Source organism: Lepisma saccharinum, chromosome 8, assembly GCF_977018435.1.
Source record: "Lepisma saccharinum chromosome 8, izLepSacc3.1, whole genome shotgun sequence".
NCBI lineage: Eukaryota > Metazoa > Arthropoda > Insecta > Zygentoma > Lepismatidae > Lepisma > Lepisma saccharinum.
Window position 1 is genome coordinate 4108312 of NC_139236.1, and position 11828 is coordinate 4120139.

The 11828-nt window shown below is 34.7% G+C and overlaps 1 protein-coding gene across 3 annotated transcripts in view; it reads left to right on the plus strand.

Moving 5' to 3' along the window:
• Positions 1-11004, plus strand: part of wb (wing blister) — an 849362-nt gene extending 838358 nt beyond the window's left edge. For all 3 annotated transcript variants that reach the window (XM_083126284.1, XM_083126285.1, XM_083126286.1), the window contains 3 exons: positions 3502-3635; positions 7825-8056; positions 9924-11004. In XM_083126284.1, the coding sequence (XP_082982410.1) occupies positions 3502-3635; positions 7825-8056; positions 9924-10069 (512 nt within the window). In that variant the 3' untranslated portion in view covers positions 10070-11004. The remainder of the gene's footprint in view (positions 1-3501; positions 3636-7824; positions 8057-9923) is intronic.
• The last annotated feature ends 824 nt before the right edge of the window (positions 11005-11828 follow it).

The following is an 11828-nucleotide window of genomic DNA, read 5'->3' on the forward strand; positions in this document are numbered from 1 at the left end:
ATGGTGGAATGAAAGAACTAGAGGCAGTGAAAAACAAAAATGATGCATTTAGAAAATGGTTTAAAGATAAATCACAAATGCACGAAAAGAGTATGTGGAAAAGAAGAAAGAGGCAAGAACCCTAGTAAAGGAGGAAAGAAGAAAGTGGATGGAAGAATGGGCACAAGTGCTAGATAATTTAGATAAATTAATAACTGTCTGAAAGCAGCATTAAATTTTTTCAAGAAATGCACTATTGAATTACAAAAATATGTAAGGAATTATCGAAGGGTCATAATTAGATGTCTGATGACTGATGCCATATCAATCTGTCATTTGCGACCAATACTGGTCATGTGCAACATTTGATGGATTTTTTATTGGCGATTTTATGGGTTGATTGAAAAAGTACCATTTTTGGGACATAAATCAGGTCGAAATATTGTCAACAGACACACGCCACATGTGCCTAAGTATTGGCTATACATTTACATGAAAAATCACAAACCAAGATTTTGTGCCGTAATTGGACTCTTGAGAGAATCCTTGTCTGCGTCTGGTTACACTGATTTCTCTTCGCTCACTTTCGACGCTACTATGCCTGTTCTTTTAATTGATTCATCATGGCATATTCTTTGGAGCAGCACGTGTGCATTGCTCAAGAGTATTTTACTACTCATTCTTACACTCATGTGCAAGATGTTTTCCAAGAAAAAAAACCTGCTTCTGCTGTACATCACAAAGCGACTGTTTTACGACTATTGAAACACCAACAAATGATCCCACAAATTGTTAAGAGTTGGTATTATTATTGAAGATTAGGCACACACAGGAGATGTACTATGTAGAAATTTTCAGCGAAAAATGCAGGCTCGACCAGGACTCGAAGCTGGGTCTCTGGCATACCATACGATTTCTCTAGCTACTCAGCCAGCCTGGCCTCGCCTAATTTCTCGCTGTTGCTGTTTTATCTGTGTCGAATCGTCTCTGCCAGTGCTACCGGAATGAGATCTGTTTCCTTTGAAACACAGTAGACTTTGACATTGCCTGGTTCCTCCCAGCGTAGAGATGTTAATGCATTTTTCGCTGAAAATTTCTACGTAGTATATTTCCTGTGTGTGCCTGATCTTCAATAATTAACATTTCTACTCTGGGAGGAACCAGGCAATGTCGAAGTCTACTGTATTTCAAAGGCAACAGATCCCGTTGTGGTAGCACTGGCAGAGAAGATTCCACGCAGGTAAAACAGCGACAGCGAAAAATCAGGCGAGGTCAGGCCAGCTCAGTAGCTCAGTGGTTAGAGCAATGGCAGAGACCTGTGTTCGAGTCCTGGTCGAACCTGCATTTTTTGCTGAAAATTTCTACGTTGGTATATATTGTTGAAAATCAATTCTCAGATGTTTTCAGCAAATTAACAATATTTTTTTAAAATAATGTAATTAATTGTATTTGGATACATGCTAACATAAATTTATTAACCCAGTGATAGCGTACACGATTAGTTTAGTGCAGAAAACCTGGTGTAAATACCTCTTACGGTTTTCATGATATACATTTTCAAAGTTTGGGTTGTGCGACTTTTGAAACACTCTGTAGTATGCACAATTGCTAGTAGGTAGTTTCCTGGTGCCTGATTTTCAGAGCTGGCACCTAGCTTTGAAGAAAATTTTTCGAGCATGGCTGAGAGGTATTGCTCCCATTCTATCCGAGGTCTTCCTCTTCCTCTCCTTCCTTCTGGTCTCGCTTCCATTACTTGTTTCGGTTTTCTTTCTTCTCCCATTCTCATGACATAGCCAGTGTTCTTGTCTCTATTATCTCTTCTATTGATTCTACTGAAGCTGTTCTCTACGTGTTCCTGATTCTATCTCGTCTGGTTTTCCCTACCACTCTTCTGAAGTATTTCATCTCTGTTGCTCTTAATCTACTTTCATGCTTATTTTGGAGTATCAAGCTTTCTATGCCGTAAAGCATTGTTGGTGTAATTATGGTTTTATAAATCCTTAATTTAGTGTTTTATTGTATCTCCTTTTTTCCTCCTATTGTATTACTTATTTGGTAATATATTTTATTTGTTATTGTATTACTTATTTGGTAATATATTTTATTTGTTTTTAGAACTCTGATATTTATTTCTTCTTCTACTTTTCCATCGCCTGTTATCACTGTTCCCAAATATTCATATCTATTTACTTGTTCTAGCTGTTCTCCTTGCCATTTTATTTCCAATCTCTTCATTTCCGTGCTTTGATATATGCATTACTTCACTCTTCTTTAGGTTCAATATCATTTCTCTATCTTGTATTGAGCTGGCGCATTCTATTATTGTATGTTGTAGTTCCTGGTTGAGTGATGTTATTAAAGCTATATCATCTGCATACACAAGTGATAAACTGGTTTCAGTTTCCTATTCCCAACCTTACATTTTCTTAGTTCTTCTTCCACATTGTTTATGTATTTGATTCATTGGTATTATAAATAGTAAGGGGCTGAGGCTATCTCCTTATTTAACTCCTTTCTTCATGTTAAATTATTTGATTTCTCACCTCCTATTCTCACTATCTTACAAGGAACAAAATCGTATTTTGAATTTTCCTGTTATTTAGCATCACTCTTCTGCCACAAACTTTGGTGGCAAGTCAGAAAATCAACCTCTTAATATGCTTGGCCACTGCATCAACAAAATGGCAAAATATTTAAGAAAATTGTAGTGTAGAAATACCAATATGCCAAAAACCTGAAGTATGGATCATGTTAGTATCGTTAATCAATTAATCTGTTTCCCATCTGCATTCATAAGGAAACAAATCACAAGATGAAGGTAGTATTTGATTTAGTTCTTTACTAGAAAATTGGCATGAGGTACTTTACGAATTCCATACTTGAATGCATCTCTTAATTTCAAACACTGAGTCTTTAGCATTAAATTTAAATAAAACCATATAGTATAGACAATTGTCATGAAAATAGAATTTGAAATTATTTCCTCTATCATGTTCCTCTGAAATATCAGTTTCATATTTGGTTAGGAAACAACTGAACAGAGAGCAAGCTAAACGTGCTGAGTAAAGATTTTGATAATCCTGGTCTGGGCATGGGTGTTTCTTTGCAAGTGTTCTTTTGTCAATTTCAGTTACAGTGAAACTCCAATATTATGTTCCTGGATTTAAAATTTTCCCGCATTCTACACTTAATCTTGATGGTCTCATTGTATCAAAATGTTAAAAAAATTTCCTAAATTTTATGTTTTCCTGCATTTGAAGTTTTTTCAGCTTGGTCCCGTGAAAAATGTAAAATCGAAGTTGTACTGTATTCATAATTTATTCTCATTGTTGCAAAAACAATGAAGAGTGGACAGATGGAAGACTTATATGGCTGCTGCAAAGAACCTTCAGGTTTAGTAATGCCAGAAATTAAATTATAATAAGAGATAATGCAGAGATAACCAGGTCATGTTTATATTAGTGAGAGAATATTTTTCCATAAGAAGTTAAAAAAAATAACTGTTGCATTTTATACCTGCAGGCAAGCCCTTCCATGTAGGTTCATTATTGGATATGGAGCTAGAGTTTCGTACATCTGAACAAACTGGATTGCTACTGAGTGTGTCAGAGCCTCAGGGCTATCCAGCCCTTTCTCTGGAACTTTATCAGGGAAAAGTAAGTAATTTAAACTTTCTACATTTACTTAATTGCTTTTCATGTAGTAAATATTGCATAATGTATGTACTTATTAATATTACTGAGATAGTTGGTGAGTTTTATATGTGTGGAAGTTACCAATTGACCGGGCTGTCAGGTCAATTTTGCTTTGTCCCTCTCCACCAACCAGGTAACCTTTGAGGATGTAGATATCTGCAGGAGGTCAGTTGGAATCCTTCATTCACATAAAACCCTCACAAAATCTCTAATACATCCTCCTATACTTATATTTTCTTTGAGAAAGAGGATTTGACTTTCAAGCATCATCATGGGAATGCATTAATCATAATGCAGTTATTATTTTCTTAAAAAATCACTTTTCCATTAAGAAATTATTCTTAATTTCATTTTAGGTGAGGTGGGTTAAGGCATTTTGTGGGTGGGTGTAAATTTATATCACGAAGTTTTATTATTTGTAAACATTAGTGGAAATTTTAGGATGGTGAAGTACAGAAGTAATTCATCCATAAACTAATAATATAATGTACTATATGAGACCATATGCTACTGGTGAGGTAGCCCCCAACCCCAGCAGTGTCACAAAATACCCCACCTGCCCACATAATTTTTCTAAAAATAGCCAACATTAAAAAAAAAAAAATCACTTTCCACCGGTATTTTGCAGGTCCCACTCTGTAATGCCAGGAGTGATGACTGGAGGACTACAGAATAGTAAAAAGGGCAAAAATAATTTCCCACCTAGATATGATAGAATTTTCTTTCAATTTTGCAAACGACGTAGTTAATGGAACTTAGTTGATCAAGTAACTCAGTTTTTTTTGTGAGCACCCTGTCTGAATTTCAAGATGTAGTGAGTAGTAAGTTGCCAGATACTTCCCCCTTTAGGAGACCTCGATTTTCATTGTCAACCTTAGGCAAACACTTCCAGATATTTGCAGCTATTTTTGCCCCTTGAAAGTTATGCAAACAGAGAAGCACCCAATTATAATTACAAACAATAATCCAAACAAAACAATATCATTATCAATTAATGAAACTTTGCGGAAACTGCAAACTCTCCAATAGAAATAAATAACGAATTTAGCCCTTTCCCCTTGAAGGTTATGTAATCTGATAGCCAATCATGTTACTTCTCGAATGCAAGCAATATACCTAGTGTGCACATGAAAATCCCTCCTGAAAGAGAATTTTACAGATAGTATACAAATAGAAAATAGCTACACTGGTGGTGATGTAATCTGTGGAATGGTTAATTATGAACTCAAGTGTACAACCAATTTATATATTTATTTATGTTACTTATATTTAACAAAGAACAAAAGTTTTACTCACATAGAATGATATTTTTCAAAGGTTCCAAAAGATCAACATTTTACCTCAAGATAAACTTCGTAATGTTTGAATTTTCCTGTATGCAACCACGTGATCTGTCACTGTGATATAATATCAAAGAAGGCCACATACATACATCTTTTGACACAGTCAGTACCAGCAACATTAATAGTTACATTATTATCTATTTACAGATTTTTCTTTCAAAATATTAAAGATAATTTATGTACTTGAGGGGTACAAACATGTAATCATTCACAGAGATATTTTTACAGAAAGGGCACAAACATTCTGGCCCATATACATCACCTTTTGACAAGATATGTATAGTTGCTGGTATTCATTAATTACAAGCATTCATTTAATTATAATTAAAACATTTAGGAATAATCTTTATTTCTGATGACATTATTAATTATCAAAGGAGAAAATGTGTGCTTTTCAGACAGTTCGTAATGCACCTATAATTCACTTGTATGGTCGACCTCATTAGTTTGTGCAAGCACCATAACTTGCCAAAGTATGCTAACTAACAATACTGTGAATGACATTACAATTTATGTATGTTTATGCAATGAAAACTCTTTAGTACGAGTTACTAATACTGCAATTATATTCCATATATGGACGTAAGATATACATATGATTTCATATTCTCCACGTTAACATTCACAACAACCGTGAAGGTTATTCTTTTGCATAAACTAAATGCGAAATATATTTTCCACAAGATGGCATCACTTAGCCATTGTAAAACTCCAAGTAAGTATGTATGTATCCCTTGCAGGTATTAGTTTTTATCTCACGAAAATATTAAAACCTTTCCACGTGAATTTCTCATACAAGTGTCCAAAGTTTAATCCAATTCATGGACGTGCATTCAGCATTATGTTTCCTCATCACAAAATAGGTAGAATAATATTTCGTACCTCCAGATACTGGAATGAAGAAAACATGACATCATCCCGTGGTCGACACCTTTCTTCCAAATAATTTGGTGTCAACCTTAGTGGAATTTGACATAGAGCGCTTTCCATATACTTGCATTGTCAGGTTGAACTTATGTATTCCAACCAGACTCACTGGTATTTGTCACAGTAACAAACAAAGTGAGCTTCCACACATTCCAGCCCTCACTCAGCCACCATCAGCATCTGTTCATCCTTGCCTGCCTTTTCTTCGACTCGAGCTTCACTCATTTTTGGGAAGTCAAAAATTGTGATTTAAGAAATCAAGCACTAATAACGATTCATGACAACAATGCATTAGTACAAGGACAAAAATATGTTACATTGTTAGATTCAATATTGATTCACATCACTTTTTTAAAAAAATGAAGAATCCCCAAAACTGGACGTAGCTAGAGACGCCTAGCAGGATGTTCGAGAATTACTTGAAGTTCAGGTAGTGCACTGTAACCATACTAATTCTTGAATACTAATAGTATGATGCTAACATATTCGCATATTGTGCATGTTACTCACTATATAATATAAGCAATACTAAATTAGTATAAAATTGAACTTACTTACGTGAGTGAGTATGAAGTTTAGAAAACAACATTTCAGGGTACAATTGCCCTCTTCATCAGGTTCATGTTTTCTCTAGGCACCAATCATAATACCGTGTCACATGTTCCATGAGACCTCTTAGACACGGGGTCTTATAAAATCGGTAAAACACATTCAGTTGCTCAGCCAGTACTGGTTTAACTGGTTGTTTTTAGACACGAATGTTGGCGGTGATTGTTCAAGTGTTTCTTAACCAAACCTCTAACCTAATACTCTTTTTTATAACACTGTGACATTATGATTAGTGCCTAGAGAAAACATGAACCTGATGAAGAGGGCAGTTGTACCCTGAAACGTTGTTTTCTAAACTTCATACTCACTCACGTAAGTAAGGTCAATTTTATAGTATGATACATGTGTCATATATATATAATGAATTTTTCAACATGTTTTTAAGATTAAAAGACATGTAAAAATACAACTAAGAATGATGTTAGTTGATGTTAATAAAGCTATATCATTTGTATACATTTGTAACTGTACAAAACTGGTTTCATTTTTGTGTTAATTCTTTTCCATTTTTTATGTATTCTTATCAGATCCTCTGATACTGTTATTTTCCGTTATTTTGACCACAGTTGTTATGGTGATACAGTATCAAAATCTACCTTTAGAAGGTTACAAATAGCTCTCCTCTGCTCAACATTTTAGCTATTACTTGTCATAATGTGAATATACGATCCTGTGCTCATCTTCCTCTTCCGAAAGCTTCTTCTTCTCTTTCCATTTCCTTTTCTATTTCATCTCTTAGCCTTCTTTCTAGAATTCTTACATATGTTTTTAAAGCTACTGATGGTAGCGGATTCCTCTATAATTTTCAAATTTTACAGTATTCCCCTTTTTGTGGATCAATATGTTTCTGTCCTCTTCTGTGGCTATTTTCATTCTTTTCCACATCCAATGTACTACTTTCTTTTGTCTCAGCTTTATGAATTCTGAATACACTTAATCCACTATTGTTGCTTTATCTTGTTTCCCTCTCTGTAATGCTGCTGCTTCTTCTTCAATTCTAATTTCACCTCCTCTATCCTCTTTATATCTAATTCTACATTCTCTATTGTACCTTTTTCATTCATCCTCTCATTTCATTACTGTTAGAATATACAAAAAAGTAACTGTTAATTCTGTTACTCATTATCTACAAAAGTAGCTGCATTACAGTTATTAATTTCAAAAAGTATCCAGTTAATAGTTAACATGATTCAAAAGTAACTCATTACTTACAAAAACGTAATTCTGATAATGCTCATAAAACTAATCTAATGCATATTTTTCATTATTAGGTTGTATTAGCAGTTGATATGGGAGATAGACACCCCTTCAATGCAACACAAAGTTTTGTCAGCCAATATTATGTTTGTGACAACAAGTGGCACAAAATAACGGCACGATATGAAAACACCCAACTGACCTTAAAAGTAGACAATGAAGGAGAGCAGTTAGGATTTGGATTCTCTCGTAGTGGTAATAATGGCACCAACACTGCAAGTCCATTGTATATAGGTGGCCTCCCAGGTAAGTGATGGAAATTCCATTTTTTAGTGTTTCTAATACAAATTAAAATTTGAGACCACTGTTTTTTTTTTGTTTTTTTTGTTTTGTTTTTTGTAAAATTCATTTATTCATTCATTCACTACAGCAGCACAATGCGGAGAGCGTATACTGAATTTGATGAAAAAAACCTACATTTTCCAGCAAAAAGCCTACATTTTCCAGTAGCAACTTGTTCAACAAATTCAACACTTAAGGGGTTAAATGCTCAAGAGTAGACTTGACATTAAGTAATTGTGGCATCAGCAGTAACAACATTGTCATCTCTATTCAATATTGAAGCAATTTTCTCTTCATTTCTTCAGTATTACAAATATCTAACTATTGTTCATCCACAATAAGCATGCAGTGGATACAAAGAGATGCAGATGGCCTGATAATAATCCTACTATTTCAGAGTGCAGGTGTTGCAAAGCATAAAAATATGGAACATTTGACAAAGGAATGCCATTTACCTAAGCTTCTACGCTGAAGCGGGGGGAGGGGCCTGCTGCTGTCACTGACACCTGTAACTTCTTTTTTTTTTTTTTTTTTTTTATGTCTGTGATTGTTGGAAGAGTGGTTTCTTGATCTTTGCGACAACTGTATTTCCAGTTACTGCATGTCTTAGCCGAACTAGGGTTCTAGTGTTACTCTTGATCAGTGGCAGTGATTAGGGGGGGCATGTAGGGACAGTTGCCCCCACTTTTTGCCCTGGGTAAGCCTTTTCTACCAAGAGAAAGTAAGTTGTCCTTACCCCTCACCCTGCTGCCTTCCACTTTTGGCACCCAATCGCAGCCACTGGTCTTGGCACAAAGGACAATTAAATGGAAGAGGCACACTTGAAATAAACAATTGCTGCATTAAATTACTTCCAAAATATGGAAGTTTAAATATGCACTAGCACTTCAAATATGCATTCATATGCACCATAAAAGTTCACCAGAATGTTTTCAATCAAGTGTAATTAATGAATCTGTTGAGACATATGTATTTCCCCCAAGGAATAAAAAGCATGCAAATATGCAAAAATCCGCCCCTATTGATGACGTAATATTAGTTGAGTAATTTTTTTCATGACAAATTTTCATTAGTTCATTGTTTTTTCCAATGGTTTTAATAATTGACTAATAAACTAATGTTTTTCGACTAATGCCCATCACTCCCTTATGTATTACATGAAAGCACACAGAGTGAGTCAAACAATGCTTTTGGAAATTTGTCACCTCCTCCTGCCCAGATGGGTATCAACAAGGTGTATTTATTTAAATCAGGTTGATTTAAGTAGGCAAAAATAGCAAACATTTTGTGTAGAATAATACCCAAAATGCTAATCATGTAAAGCCGTAAATAGTGTCATTATCATTAAACTGTAAATAAACATGGCGGCTGATATTTTGCAAACTATCATTAAAAATGTTGCCAAAAAAAAAAGACTATAAAGATACTTTAAGTTACAATTATATAGTACATCCACAATGCTTTATTTTCACTAGAAAAAAAGTTGCTGAAATTATTATAGTTTCATTAACACACTCAAGAAGCATTTCCATAGTAGATTCATATATACAATATTAGAAACAGAAAGAATGTATATTTACATTTTTTTATTTGCTTTAATGAAACTGTTCAAATATTTTACAGGGGCATTTACTAGAAAAAGCCTTTCTATAAAAAAAAACATATCTTATGTGCATGCTGCCAAAAACCATGCAAGCAATTTTAAGAGAGCTTTTTTTATTCAAAATAATTGATTTGAATAAAAAAATATTTAAAAAAAATAAAAATCATTATTTTTATCCACCCTGATCCTAGACCTACGCTTGAGTATAATATTGAACATGTTTTTTAGACACAGAACCGGAGGGAACATTGAAGACAAGGGAGAACTTCAGAGGCTGCATCCGGAATGTTGTGATAAATGGAGGACGACGTGATTGGACTGATATGGATTCATTACATAATGTGCTGCTTAGTTCGTGCCCAGTCAACCATTGATTCAGTAACCAAATCACTGCCAATCACTGCCATCATGTTAGTGCAATATGAAGAAACAGCTTTAAGATCATTTCCGCTATCTTGCTGCCAGTAGCACTTGGATAAGGAACACATTGGATATTTCTGAGTGCTAGTGATTTTGTACATCTTATACTTTCGTGGTTACTTGACATTATAGTGCATCAGATTGTGTCATGACTGTTTGATTTGATTTGTCAATAATGGACTACAACTTTTCACTGCCCAAAGGATATATATGTATATATTAAAAAAAAAAAACTATTATGGACACAAATAATACAATCAACTAAAATCAATCATGCTTGATCAATGGTGCAACAACTGAGCTACATGTTAACCAAAACAAGATTCACTGCAACTTTCAAGTGTCAAATGTTCTGCAGATCTCATTATGTAATTTTTTTTTTCCAATTGACAATGTAAAACAGATTTACACTGAAGAAGAAGAGAACTAAAGATATTATTTGATGAAAGACATTGGCAATTAAGTTTTCTTTACAAAAATTGATGTTGGAATGTGTTCTCATACAAAAAACAGTAAACTTTATTTTTGCAGAAATATATAGGATTAATTTGAAATGCACATGCACAGTTTTTTTTTTAATTAACTAGTAGATAATTTGCAGCCAGAGCATGTAGGCAATGAAAGTTGGAGTGCAAACAGATGAATTAAATAATATAATGCAAAAGGCTAGATCATCCAGATACTGAGAAATTTTTTGATGCAGCCAAAGTGTACTTGATATGAAGCAAGATTCCTTTAGAAGTATAAATAACTACATTCACTTTCTTATGTCAATTGATCGTATTTTATTTGTTACTAAGCCTTTGCATATGTACTAATTAAGTGGCTCAGTTAATTGCAGCACTGTTGGTGTCTATGGTTGTAATATAATACATTATATCAAAATATCCTACTACCGTGCGTCCATTTCAATCTGCAGCCGAGAGATCGGGAGAAGCGTGGCGGGCGGCACTGACGGAGATGCCGACATTTGCGGCTTGTAATGCCCGCTTATTTTTATGGACATATGCAGACATTTATATAAATATTGCAAAACGAGCACTAACCTGTGTTATAAGAGTATGGTTTTAATTTTAGTAGCTTAGTGACTGTATGTGCCGATGATTTTGACACGCCCACCTCTTGTGAAACACTGCGTAGAGGTTTGTTTGGAGAACGTTCTAACGCTGCACCAATATCATCGAGTTTTGCTTCGGTTAGAATCCGTCGTTTTTGCTTGGGTGTTTTAAAATTTAACGATACAGTTTCTCGTAATTTAAGGACAAGATGTCTAACCGTATCTCTGTGTGGAGTTGAAACGCATGGGAATTTCTGTACAAATTACCTACACACATCTCAACACGAGTTTGTTTTCACGTAGGTACGTGTCATACATAAAAAAATCTTTGTTCTAACGTGAATCTTGCGGCTGGCATTCCAATCGTCTCACTGACACGTCACACATACACACTACAATAACACAAACAAGTAACTGCAAGTAACCAAGAATAACACTCTTGCGCACAGTACGAAATTAACACGCTCTTGGTTTACATCTGCTCGGCACTATATTCACAGCTCTGTTGCGAAGGAACAAAAAACTCGAGCTCGGAGGTTTCGGATTGCAAGGAAGCTCACGAACACCATTGACATTTAACGGTTTCGTCTAAAGCGTAATCTTGATACAGTGTTGCACATTCAAAACCTCCAAACGATCCCCATCGGCACAAAACT